This window comes from Cetorhinus maximus, chromosome 13, assembly GCF_964194155.1.
Source record: "Cetorhinus maximus chromosome 13, sCetMax3.hap1.1, whole genome shotgun sequence".
Classification (NCBI taxonomy): domain Eukaryota; kingdom Metazoa; phylum Chordata; class Chondrichthyes; order Lamniformes; family Cetorhinidae; genus Cetorhinus; species Cetorhinus maximus.
In genome coordinates, this window is record NC_135891.1 from 89,649,972 (window position 1) to 89,664,160 (window position 14,189).

The window sequence follows — 14,189 nt, forward strand, 5'->3', positions numbered from 1 at the left end:
TTTCTTGGGAGTTCAGAGTCCTAAGTGCAATATTTTAATGCAGTATCAGATTGCTTCATAACAGCAGTTGACATTCTCACTGCCACAAGGTTATTACAGGAAAAAGGAAACCTGTCACAATAATGCATTATACGGTTCTAAGGTTGGGTTGGGACATTTTGGGAAATTCTTGATGTTGCCACTGGTTCCCTAACCTCTGAAGAGTTCCATTGCTAGCACTAGTATATCTCACCATGATGAACTGAAAAATTAGAAATGTTATTTGAAGTAAATCTAATCTTAATGAGATGTTTTAGTATGGATTGAAATATTCCATATGTACATCAGAGCAGCCAACTTGGAAGGGAAGGGTTCCTAAATGCTATTGCCCCTGATAGTATGCATACACACAGTCTGATTCAATATCCCAGCTTGAAAAATTATATTACAATCATTTTAATTCAGTGATCACCCATCTAATTGGTAAACTGAACTGTGACAGGATGTTTGTTGTATAAAGGAAGTGTATAAAGGAAATAAAACTTATTTTTCATGTTTTTAATTTAATCTATTTAATTTGAATATCACAATAGTACTGCAGGGCCATGAGGTATGGTTTAAGGTAACATGTTTTGATAAGTTAGATGTCTTTAGTTTGAGTTATGTTATGTTATGTCATCTGTCAATATATTGTCTTTCATATCTGCATATTACATGGGTTATCAAACTCCGGTTGGGGTGTGTAAACTTTTATGTACAGAAAAGCCTTTAAACCTTGATGTATGAAGTTTGGAAGCTCTAGCTAAATTAATATTTAAATGGGTTTTGTTCAAAAAAAAAGTGCACGTTGTTGATTTGTAATCTGCTCAAACCCACTGCACCATATTAAATCAGATGTTAGATTGTTGCTGTGTAAACTACAATCACAGATAAATTAGCCTGAGCAAGTATTCATTTTGTCTAATTACACTATCTTAATTTGCCAGTGTTCGATTCTTTGGATACAAAGCTTTTATATAAGTGGAGCCACAGTAGAACTTCTTTTATAGCACCAACTTTTAAAAAAAAAACTCCTTTCCACATCGAGTTTTACTAACCTACATGTGTGTGTTGATATCTTTATATATTTATATATATATATTGGCATTGATCTTGCCATAATGAATCACAAAGTTTCTTTCTGCAGCAGTACTACGCACAAGGAGGAAATTCGGACAAGACAGAGTGGGGTTGGATGACAGACTTGATCTATGGTTCATCTAAGGTGCTTGTGGAGAAAGCTTAATTAACTTTGTATGTAAGGTAGATAGCCGCTAAACTGTCAGCTCAGAACATCGCGTATCTCCTTTTAATAGTTGTAAAAATTTAAAAGCATTAGTATAAAGATTGTAGCAAATAACGTTTAAGAATTACAAGAATTATTCATTTGCAAAAGTATTTTTACTTTTTTAATAAAGGAGTATATGTTTATAAAGTGGATAAAGGTACACAGCTGGCCTCTGCAGTCTGTGGTTTTATAATACCAGTGGTGACCCTGACCATCTAAGTAATCAGCAATAAAGCTGAGAGTTGCCTGTGCTGGTCCAGGTCATGAGTGGTATAAAAGTTATGCCTGGCAAGTGTGCATCTTGTACTTGTCTGATTTTTTTAAAAATAACTTTCAGGTGCTATTTTTGTGGCCATAGACATGTCTAGTATTTTTATATTTCACATGAACCTATTTCACCAGCTAATCAGTGTTTTCACTTGCATATTCCGTGTAATGGAATCAATACGCTATAAGAAACATCTCACACAACCCAAAACCCTTGTTGTGTGATGCCCTTAATTCAGGATCTTGCATTGCTTGTCGCAGCTGCCATCAATAACAGATCTGCAACCATCATTATTTCATCCTATTATTAAGCTCAAAATCCTCTCTATTGGTCAAGTTTGGAAAGGCAAGATCTTTAATTTTACTAGGTGGTTCCCCACTACAGTTAAGTAGAAGTTACAAGATTTTCAAACATGCCATTACACTTCAGCAATGATACTGTGTCATGTTGGTTTGGTTCATAAGTGGGATAAAAATCCTAAACTGCAAAAATCAGATATGTGGCCTGTTCACACTGTTGTTTTACTTTAAGTCAAAAGAATTAAGGGGATATGGAATTCCCCCTCCCCATCCCCTGATTATACCACAGCTCCACAGGTTAGAGTTGTGCTATAAGTTGTTGTCAATCCTACTGAGAGAGCCATCGCATAGCCCTGCAATCAGTGGGTAACTGATTGCATACATATGCATGTGTCGGACACTTATCGAGCATACCGGACGTATTGAGATTAGTGCCGAGTGTTAATGGTATTCTCAAGAAGGCAACAGTTCCTGATGACTAGTGGGATACTACTTTTTGGTGGCGGGTAGTTTTATGTGTAATATTCGAGCAGTTTTGTGTTGCAGTCATTCATGTATTTTCCTTGTCTGTAATGTAGGACAGTTACAGTTATGCACGTTCCACAGCAACAGCACCGAGTTATGATAAACAGTACTATCAGCAACCTGTCTCAGCTGCTGCTCAACCTCAGCACACAGCCACAGATTCCTACTACCAGACAAGTGAGTGAAGTGTTTTCTGAGTTTATGTTTATACTGAAGGTTGATTAATAGGACAGAATTTGGCTCCCTGTTGGCTTAGCTAGCTAAATCAGGGAGTAGCTGAGCCATGCAGCTTGGAAAGATCCCATGTTCAGTCCTGGCCTGTGCTGAGTTAGTTGATCTCAGCAGGATGGTGATACAGGGTCTAAAATGATTTTATTGCTCCCAGACTAGAAAGGAAACCAAGATTCCTGCTTCTGATCACTCTACAATGATTCCTGATGAAAACTGTTCAATGTAACCTTAGGATGAGCACAAGATTGGGATTGGGCACAATCAGGGCCTGCAACGATCACTTTCTTGGTGCAGCATGAAGAATGACCTCTTAAAGAAGATACCGGGTACTGTGGAGCCTTACCCCAACAACTTTGTCTTTAGGGAGAGAAGCCAAAATAAATCAATGATTTTGTTGGGTCTTAATATTTCTGAATTTTGTGTGTTGTGAGAAGTCCACGCAAATGTTTAACCTGCTAATGATCGTGCCAGTGTGCATGGCAGGTAAACAAATTAATATGTGCAAAACTATACTTACTAAATTTTCTACTTTATAATATGCTGTAATCTCTGAATTTACAGTTGACGTTTTTTTAAAGGTCTGGAGTTGCAATGATAATTGCAGCTGTTGGATTTCCTGTCCAACACAATTCAAATATCGCGATCAAAAAACTCATTTTTAAATATTATGAAGAAATGATAAACGTTATAGAAGCACATGACACACTCAGAATAAAAGTAATAGCAAATAATAGTGGTTAGATTTTGTAGCCTTTAAGGGGGGGGCGCATATATATTTAGTAGATAGGATAATATCCCTATCCTTTGAAGCAGCATCTCTTATGACTTAAATGAGCAACATTATGGAAGGTTTATGTAGTGCTTCAGAGTTGAAATTTGTTGAAGGTACAAAACATTCGAGGAGCCTCGGCCCCTGCAGCTGTCCAACAGTTACAAGGTTCTTGCAAGCTGTGTGGATGAGAGTGGGGACTGCAGGGAGGATGAGCGAACTGAACTCGGCACCTTGGTACAGGGAGCTATTCAAGTGGGAGGAGGAAATAGGAGCTTAGTAGTGGTAGGGGACAGTATAATTAGGGGGATAGATACGGTTCTTTGCAGCTGTGAGCGTGAGTCCCGAAGGCTGTGTTGCCTGCCCAGTGCCAGGGTTAAGGACATCTCCTCGGGGCTGGGGAGGAACTTGGAGTGGGAGGGGAGGGACCCGGTTGTCGTCATCCATGTTGGTACCAACGACATTGATAGGACTAGTGAGGAAGGTCTGCTGAAAGAATTTGAACAGTCAGGGGCTAAATTAAAAAGCAGAACCTCCAAGGTAATAATCTCGGGATTGCTACCTGAGACATGGGCAAACTGGCACAGGGTAAATAAAGTCAAGAAGTTAAATGTATGGCTCAGATTGGTGTGGGAGGAATGGGTTTCAGTTCATAGGGTACTGGCACCAGAACTGGGGTAGCAGGGAGCTGTTCCGGTGGGACAGGCTTCACTTGAACTGTGCTGGGACCAGTGTCCTGGCGAACCAAATAACTAGGGCTGCAGAGAGAGCTTTAAACTAAATAAGGGGTGGGGGGGGTTCTGGAGAGGGTATACGTAGGCTTACAAAGCAAAAGGATATGGCAACCTTGCAGGGCAACTATTTAGGTAATGATACCCAGAGTGTGACAGGAAGGGACAGAGTGTAGAAACTTAAAAAAAAAACAGCAGCAAATAGGGTCAAAGGGGCAGGGGGAAACTAGTAAAAAGGCAAAATTAATGGCCCTTTACTTAAAGGCATGTAGTATTCGGAACAAAATAAATGAATTAACAGCACAGCTAGAGGTTAATGGAGATGATCTTGTAACCACTTCTCTGTAATGGCTCTAAAGAGATCAAAGCTGGGAACTAAGTATTCAGGGGTATGTGACTTTTCGAAAGGACAGGCAGGGAGGAAAGGGTGGTGGGGTAGCTTTGTTGGTATGAAATGGAATAAGTAGGATAGCAAGAAAGGATCTTGGATCAGAAATGTAGAATCCATAGGAGTGGAGGTAAGAAATAACAAGAGGAAGAAGATACTGGTGGGAGTAGTCTGACAACTCTGCAGTAGGACAGAGAATAAATCAGGAGATAATGAGGGCATGTAAAAAAGGCATTACATTAATCATAGGTGACCTTAATCTTCATGTAGATTGGGAAAATCAAATTGGCAGAGGTAGACACGAGCAAGAATTCATAGTGTATTCGGGACAGATTCTTAGAACAATGTGTTGTGAATCCAACCAAGGATCAGACTATTTTGGATCTGGTAATGTGTGATGAGGCAGGTTTAATAAATGATCGTAGAGTTAAAGATCCCCTAGGGAACAGTGACCAGAACATGGTAGAATTTAGCATTCAGTTTGAGAGTGAGAAACTTGGGTCGTAAACAACTGTGCTAAACTTAAATAAGGGTAATTACAATGGAATGACAGCAGAGTTGGCTGGAGTGGACCGGGAAAGCAGTTTAGCAGAAAAGACGGTTGATGAACAACGGCAGGCGTTTAAGAAAATAGTTCATGACTTGTCAACAAAGATATATCCTGGTGAGGAAGAAGGAGTCAAGGAAGGGGATAAACCAACCATGGTTAATCAAGGAAGCTAAGGACAGTATCAAATTGAGAGAAAAAACATAAAATGTGGTAAGCCAGAGGATTGGGAAAGTTTTAAAAACCAACAAAAGATGACCAAAAATAAATAAAGAGGGAGAAAATAAACTTTGAGGGTAAACAGCAAGAAATATAAAACTGAAAGTAAGAACTTTAAATATATAAAAAGGAAGAGAGGGGCCAAAGTGAACATAGGCCCCTGAGAGAATGAGGCTGGGAAAATAATGGGGAACCAGCAAATGGCAGAGGAGTTGAATAAATACTTTGTTTCAGCCTTCATGGTAGAAGGTACTAATAGCATTCCAAAAATACTAAATAATCAAGGGGCGAAAGGGGGGAGGAAATAAATACAATAACTATCACTAGAGAAAATGTACTAGGGAAACTAATGGGGCTAAAGGCTGATAAGTCCCCTGGACTGGATGGGTTGCATCCTAGGTTATTAACGGAAGTAGCTATAGAGGTGGTAGATGCACTGGTAGTAATCTTCCAAGAATCCTTAGATTCTGAAAAAGTTCAAGAGGATTGGAGAACAGCCAATATAACACCCTTATTCAAAAGGGAGGGAGACAAGAAAACAGGTAACTACAGGCCAGTTACTTTAACATCTGTAATTGGGAAAATGATGGAGCCTATTATAAAGGATGTAATAGCAGAGCACTTAGAAATACATTATATAATCAAGCAGAGCCAGCATGGCTTCATGAAGGGGAAATCGTGCCCAACAAAGTTAGAGTTCTTTGAGGAGGTAACAAGCAGGATAGATAAAGGGGAACCAGTAGATGTAATATATTTGGATTTCCAAAAGACGTTCGATAAGGTACCACACATAAGGCTACTTAAGATAAGAGCCCATGGTGTTGGGGATAATATATTAGAATGGATAGAGGATTGGCTAATTCATAGAAGACAGGGAGCTTGGATAAGGGGAGTATTTTTGGGATGGCAACCTGTAACTAGTGGAGTGTCACAGGGATCAATGTGGGGCCTCAATTATTTACAATATGTATTAATGATTTAGATGAGGGAAGTGAATGTATTATCGCCAAGTTTGCGGATGACACAAAAATAGATGGGAAGGCAAGTGGTGAGGATGACACAAGGGAGTCTACAGAGGGATATAGACAGGTTAAGTGAGTGGGCAAAAACTTGGCAGATGGAATATAATGTGGGAAAATGTGAGGTTATGCACTTAAGGAAGAATAGAGGAGCTGAATATTATTTAAATAGAGAGAGAATGCAGAAGGATGCAGCACAGGGGGATTTGAGAATCTTGTGCATGAATCCCAAAAAGCTAACATACAAGCTCAACAGGTAAAAGGGAAGGCAAATGGAATGTTGGCCTTTATTTGAAAGGGAATGGAGTATAAAAATAGGGAAGTCTTGCTAAAACTATACAAGGCACTCGTTAGACCACACCTAGAATACTGTGAACAATTTTGGTCCCTTTATCTAAGAGAAGATATACTGGCATTGGAGGCAGTCCAGAGAAGATTCACTCGGTTGATCCTGAGTATGGAGGGATTTTCTTATGAGGAGAGGCTGAGTAGGTTGGGCCTGTACTCATTGGAGTTTAGAAGAATGAGAGGTGACCTTATTGAAACATATAAGATTCTTAGGGGGCTTGACAGGGTAAATGCTGAGAAGTTGTTTCCCCTTGTGGGAGAGTCTAGGACCAGAGGGCATAATCTCAGAGTAAGGGGTCACCCAGTTAAAACAGAGATGAGGATGAATTTCTCCTCTGAGGGTAGTCAATTTGTGGAATTCTTTACTGCAGAGGGCTGTAGAGCCTGGGTCGTTAAGTATATTCAAGGCTGAGATAGACAGATTTTTAATCAGTAAGGGAAACAAGGGTTACGGGGAAAAGGCAGGAAAGTGGAGTTGAGGATTATCAGATCAGCCATGATCTCATTGAATGGTGGAGCAGACTCGATGGGCCGAATAGCGTACTTCTGCTCCTATGTCTTATGGTCTTTATTAAAAAGCCAACCTGACCTGCATCCTGAACTCCTTTATAGTTAAGTGTGAGGTCATCTGTTTCGGATCGGATGTACAAATTGGAACATTTTCTTAATAGTGAGAAATGAGGACCTGTGCAGGAGCAAAGGGATTTGGGTACCCACGTGCACAGACCAACAAAAGCCTTGTTCCCTCTGTGCTGTGCAGGTGTCTTTGGTGGGGTTACAGTGTAGGTTCACCCAAAAGTTAGCTGGGCTTAAAGGATTGAATTAAGAGGCAGGTTGCATAAATTTGGTTAGTATTCCTTTGAGTTTAGAAGGTTGAGGAGCCTGATCTAATCGGGTCATTCAAAATGATGAAGGGATTTTATAGGTTAGATATTTTACTGGTAGCCGAATCTGGAACACGGACATAATAAAATGAGAGAGAGGCCATTTAGGAGTGAAATGCGAAATATTTTTTCTCTCACAGTCTTGGAGATCTAGAACTCCTTTCCCTCAAAAAGCTGTGGATACTGTGACAATTGGGATTTTTGAGTCAGATTGCTGCATTTTTATTCAGTAAGGATGTCTAGGGATATGGATCAAAAGCAGTTAAGTTAGATTGCTAGATATTAATTGAGTAGTGGAACAGATTACAGGAGTTCAATGGTCTACTCCTGTTCCCTTGTTTCCAAGAAACTATGTACGTGGTGTTACCTATTTAGATTTCTGCCCCGTTAGGGATAGGCCAGCCAAACAATTATACATCATACTGTTCTCAAGACCCCAGACTACACCGAGTAATGACATGGGAAATGTGCAATAGAATTCCCTCTTAGAATGTGGGAAACACAGGTACGAGTGAAAGTAAGCAATTCCTATGAAATTGGTGTCCTTGCACGAAGGTGTGAACAGCTTTACATATTCTGGTTTACATTTTAGTGATAGAAAACTCGGAAGGTTATTTATATAATATATATGAAAGCACAGAAAATACTAGAAATATTCAGTCAGTCAGGCTGCATCTGTGGAGAGAAACGGTTAACGTTTCAGGTCAATGATCTTTCATCAATTTTGATGAAAGATTGTTGACCTGAAACGTTAATTCAGATTCTCTCCACAGATGCTGTCTGACCTGTGTGTTTCCAACAATTTTTGTTTTTATTTCAAATTTCTGGCTTTTGCAGTATTTTGCCTTTGTATATATATAAGCATATCTGGTTATGTGCAAGAAATCATTTTAATTTAAGCAAGCTTGTTCAGATACATTAACGTCGAAGCTGGGATTGGAACTCCTCCATCATGTCTAGGTGTAGCAAGTCAGATAAAACTTTGCCCTTTTTTTGTTTTTTAGTAGCTCCTAAAACCAGTTTCAGCCAGTCTGGAACACCATACACACAAACACAACAGTCAAGACAAGTTACTGCGATAAAGCCCGCACCCACCCCAATCCCGGTTACAACCAGCTTTACAGTGTATCCAGTGGTAACAACAGTGCAACCAACAGCGCAACCTACTGCAGCGGTGGCCACAGCTGCAGTATCTTACACACAGACACCGTCATACAATACAACACCAGTCAGTTATTCAGGTAAGCAATCCCGCTTTTTTTTGACTTGTTTTAGTATTGTAATTAAATTGTCTGAGAAGCTGAGAATTTTTGACCAAGTTCAGTATGCCATTTTTATATGGCCATGTTTTTCTCTTCCACTTTATCCCCTTTAGCTCTTTGCATACATATGCAGGACAGTGTGTAATTTATTTGACTTCTCCTTCTGCCTCCTTTTGTTTTCTGTTAATATAACACCTTCTGTGTCATCACCTATTTCTCAGTTCTCCCCCCCCACCCCCACCCAACACTATTTCTTTATTCCCTTCGCATCTATTATATTATCACATTTCCTAAACCCGAGTAAGGGTTTAAATGTTAACTGCTGTCTAAACCTACAAAGTGCCCCCAGCCCTTTTCTTTTGGAATTTTGTATGCTTTGCTTCCTAAGTTGAGGTTACATTGTATATTGTGCTACTTTCTCAGAAGAGCATCCAAATGCCTCTTAAAGGAGCCAGGGCTTTTCACAGCCGTCTGCTGGTGTTGCATCATCTTTTTCTCTCTCTCAAGATTAATTAATATGAAGTAGCATAGTGCCACACGCCAGATTTTGTTGTTGGTTTCAGTCAGTGCCTGCTAAAGCTTTCAATTTGCCAGCTCCCATTCCATGTCCAGCCTGTAAAGTAGAATATCTTGGCTGTTCTTTTGTAAAGAAATCAAAATTAAAATTGACAGTGGCAATTTTGCAATATTAAAAAATGTTGTTTGGTTATTTAATAAGGATGAAGAGTGATAATTAAAGCATGGTGTCCAATATTCACATTTTGAAGCTGGTGGTAATTGTTGTTCTGTGTTTTATTAGGGTCAAGTTACACTGGATACGAAGCTGCTGTATACTCTGCTGCTACTTCATACTATCAGCAACCACAGAAGCCCTCAGCCACCACTTGGACGAGCACTGGGACTGGAACAGGAACCAGTGCCAATACAGGAAGCACTTTCATCAAAAAGCCTGCCTTCCAGAACAAACAGCAAAAACCGAAGCCACCACCTAAACAACCACAGCTACACTATTGTGATGTCTGTAAAATTAGCTGTGCTGGTCCACAGGTAACTGCTTTAGTATGTTACAGTTGCGCAGATAGTATTTTTATGCCAAGGAAGAATGATTCCCTTTAAACTGAGTTAGGCGGTTTAGATTTTCTAAGGAATATTGGCCTGACTTTCTCCTCAAAGATTTGTACACTGCTTTTAAAACAATGCTGGTTCTTGCTGAATGTTGTTATACCACCTTGTCTGCTCATATAAGAAGTTTTGCACATGACACACCCTACCTGTACGTATCACACTTAAAAGTTTAGGAGATCCATTGAGCGACACTGTATCAGGGTCTGCTGGTATACAAAAGGAAAATCTCTTCTTCCTCTTTCACCACACCTGAGTTTCCTCTTGTGAAACTAACAACACATGTTGGCATATGATTGTAATTATCTCATCTTAGATGCAACCTATTTGTGCACAGAAATCAATTACTCTTTCTAAAGGCCACACAGCTAAATTCTGATGAAGGAAAGAACACCTAGGCTTACTTTCATCGTCCTGGGTCCTCTCTTCCTTGACCCCACAAAGTTGTCAAGGGACTCCAACACCATGATAGGGCACCTGTTGTGTCTTGGTCAGAGCATGCCTGTAATGGAGCTTTTCACCATTGTGGTCCATACAGCTCAGTACCACACCAGATTTTCTTAATCGTTACAAGAATTTAGGTGTTGCTGGCAAAGTGGGCATTTATTGCCTAATTCAAGTTGCCTTGAGAAACGGGTAGTGGGTGTTTCTCTGGAACCGCTACTCTTATTATGGAGAAAGTACTTCCACAATGTTGTTGGTTAGGAAGTTCGATCTGGCAATATGTGAAAATCAGGGACAAAAACAGAATTACCTGGAAAAACTCAGCAGGTTTGGCAGCATCGGTGGAGAAGAAATCAGTTAACGTTTCGAGTCCTCATGACCCTTCGGCAGAACTGAGTATAGTTAGGAGAAAGGTGAAATATAAGCTGGTCTAAGGTGGGGGGGGGCGGGGGGAGAGAGAAGTCAAGGGTGTGGTGATTGTGGGGATAAGCAAGCAGTGATAGGAGCAGATAATCAAAAGATGTCACAGACAAAAGGATCAAAGAGGTGTTGAAGGTGGTGATATTATCTAAGAAAAGTGCTAATTAAGAATGGAAGGCAGGATACTAAAGGTACAGCTCTAGTGGGGTGGGGTGGAAAGACTAACAAAGTTTTAGTTTTAGACAGGGAGGTTTGGGTCTTTCTTGCGGACAGACCGCAGGTGTTCTGCAAAGCGGTCGCCCAGTTTGCGTTTGGCGCGTGTTGCATCTTCTGCGTGGGCATGGGGAGGTGCCATATGTGGGGGTTGAGGAGTAGGGGGTGATGGAGGAGTGGACCAGGGTGTCGACACCTGCCCCTTCACTTCCTCTCTCCTCACCGTCCAAGGGCCCAAACACTCCTTTCAAGTGAAGCAGCATTTCACTTGCATTTCCCCTAACTTAGTCTACTGCATTCGTTGCTCCCAATGCGGTCTCCTCTACATTGGAGATACCAAACGCAAACTGGGCGACCGCTTTGCAGAACACCTGCGGTCTGTCCGCAAGAAAGACCCAAACCTCCCTGTCGCTTGCCATTTTAACACTCCACCCTGTTCTCTTGCCCACATGTCTGTCCTTGGCTTGCTGCATTGTTCCAGTGAAGCCCAACGCAAACTGGAGGAACAGCACCTCATCTTCCGACTAGGCACTTTACAGCCTTCCGGGCTGAATATTGAATTCAACAACTTTAGATCTTAAACTCCCCCTCCCCCCATCCCCACCCCGTTTCTCCCCCCTCCCTTTTTTTTCAATAATTTATATAGATTCTTCTTTTCCCACCTATTTCCATTATTTTTAAATCTAAAACTAAAGCTTTGTTAGTCTTTCCACCCCACCCCACTAGAGTTGTACCTTGAGTATCCTGCCTTCCATTCTTAATTAGCACTTTTCTTAGATAATATCACCACCTTCAACACCTCTTTGATCCTTTTGTCTGTGACATCTTTTGATTATCTGCTCCTATCACTGCTTGCTTATCCCCACAATCACCCCACCCTCAACTTCTCTCTCTTTCTCTCCCCCACCCCCCCCCCCACCTTAGACCAGCTTATATTTCACCTTTCTCCTAACTATACTCAGTTCTGCCGAAGGGTCATGAGGACTCGAAACGTTAACTGATTTCTTCTCCACCAATGCTGCCAGACCTGCTGAGTTTTTCCAGGTAATTCTGTTTTTGTTTTGGATTTCCAGCATCCGCAGTAGCTTTTAGCTTTCTGTTTTTATCTCTGTGAAAATCAGGGTGTTGTGTGAGTTGGGAGGGAAACTTGGAGGTAATGGTATTCCCATGTATCTGTTTCTTTGGCTTTCTAGGGGTTCGAGGTCATGGGTTTGGGTAGATGCTATGAAGAAGCCTTTGCTGATTGATGCAGTGCACTCTATAGATTGCACTATAGCCACAGTATGGCTTTGGTGAGGGGAAAAGTTGTACCTGCTGAGCACTTTCTGAATCTTTCATTCTTTGAAATGGGTAATGTTTATACATTTAACAGCTGATAGCCTGTCTGGTATTGATACCTATCATGCTATAATACCGAGCATTAAGCATTTGAGCAGAGTAAGGCTGTACCAAGATGTAAAAAACAATTTGCATATATTTGAACACTAACTTCCTAAGGGTTTTGAATTTAAAAGATTGTCAATGGGTCAATTGGTACAATGCTGCTTCCATTAGGAAGAATGAAATAGTTATATATTGAACTTGTTCACAGGGAGAATGGCACATTGGTGTGTCATTGCACAAAGGAATAAATCGGTGTACCCAGTCTCATCACTCCTAACTATTATATTCTAATGCTTACCCCCCACCTACCACCACTCTCCCCCATCTTCCCCAAAGACTTACAGGGAACATTTGGAAGGCCAGAAGCACAAGAAGAAAGAAGCGGCTTTAAAAGGTGGAAGTCAGACTACCAGTGGACCACGTGGAGCCCAGGGTCAACTGCGATGTGAGCTGTGCGATGTGTCCTGTACAGGTGCAGATGCATATGCTGCACATATCCGAGGTGCCAAGCACCAAAAGGTACTTGTGAAGATGCTATAAGTACCGAAAATGCTGAAAGTATCTGGCATGTCTGTCAACAACTAAAAGGATGGGTTAACAATTCTGGACAATAGTTTTGACAAAGCTGTTAGCCCAAACTGTTGAAACTTTTTTTTTCCTTTTCGGTGCTGGTGAGCCTTCTGTGTAATTCCAGCAGTTTTCCTTTTCCCTCTTGAGTAATAACGAAATAAGTTATTAGCAATCATTGAGTTACCGGGCAAAGGTCTGCTTAAAGCAGTAATCCAGGGTAAGGCCTACAGCTGCCATGGAGGCAATAAGAGCTGATGTTTGCAGTTTGTTTCCTAGGTGTGAGACCCTACCCCCACCAGTTCAGTCACTCTATAACAGCAATATGACAAAGGAAAAAGTATATTTTTTATATAATAAGTGATGGATAATGAACCTGCCTTTCAATGAGATGTTGGTATGAGTTGGCTTCCTAACCAATGGGGCCAACTTTCTGTGGAGCAATATAGTCAGCATGAACTCGGTGGGCCAAATGGCAGCCTCCTGTGTTGTTGCGACTATAATAATAAGTGGGCTTGGTGTTGGGATGCAGCTGACAAGGACCATCACAAATAGCCAATCTCCAAAAGGGGTGAAAAGAGAAGTGCTTAATCAGGAAGTCAGCTGCTGAGATAGTTTTAGGCCCATGTTCCTTAATGCCTTGTTCAAGGCTGTGGTGCTGAGTAGTCTTGAGGGTCTGTTATAGGGATGTATCTCTGCCTCTGCAATTGACCACACAATGAATTCTCAATTTCAGATATACTACTTGGGCATTTCTCGCTTAGACAGTCCCTCGGGATTTAGGATGATTTCCTTCCACTCCAGTTCAATGGGTTCTGAAATGGCTGATCTGGCAGACTCTGCCACATGTGGGGCAGGTGGTTCTTGAAGGGTTGGGTAGATTGTTTGGAGGTTTGTGCTCTCTCTCTGATGCCTCGACTTCGCCTCTGCACGTTCCCAACAAAGTCTCTCGATGCGTTTGGTGCCTCCTTGAATGAGCCTTGAATGGAAGAGAGTGGCAGGATATATTGTGCATGTGATTAAAAACAGCTTGCATAGTACCTTTTTAATGTAGAAAAGAAAAGCCCATCACCATGTTTTACAGAAGTATTACAAAATTAATGTGAAGCCAAAGGCAATTCTGGGAGGAGTGGTTAAAGCTTGGCTAAACAGTTATGCTTTAAAGAGGGTCTTAAAATAGGAGAGGGAAATGGAGAGATTTAGGGAAATAATTTCAGAACATGGGGACAATCATAGACAACTCT

At 41.0% G+C, this 14,189-nt stretch overlaps 1 protein-coding gene across 8 annotated transcripts in view; it reads left to right on the forward strand.

Annotated features, from left to right (window-relative positions):
- The window catches only part of LOC144688790 (zinc finger RNA-binding protein-like), a 65,499-nt gene that overhangs the window by 22,751 nt on the left and 28,559 nt on the right, over positions 1 to 14,189 (forward strand). For 4 of the 8 annotated variants that reach the window (XM_078555724.1, XM_078555728.1, XM_078555729.1 and 1 more), the window contains 5 exons: positions 1,169 to 1,243; positions 2,452 to 2,575; positions 8,539 to 8,775; positions 9,596 to 9,843; positions 12,715 to 12,897. In XM_078555724.1, coding sequence (XP_078411850.1) covers positions 1,169 to 1,243; positions 2,452 to 2,575; positions 8,539 to 8,775; positions 9,596 to 9,843; positions 12,715 to 12,897 — 867 coding nt within the window. Of the gene's footprint in view, positions 1 to 1,165; positions 1,244 to 2,451; positions 2,576 to 8,538; positions 8,776 to 9,595; positions 9,844 to 12,714; positions 12,898 to 14,189 lie in introns of all 8 variants that reach the window. The other 4 variants (XM_078555723.1, XM_078555727.1, XM_078555725.1 and 1 more) reach the window with 2 other exon arrangements.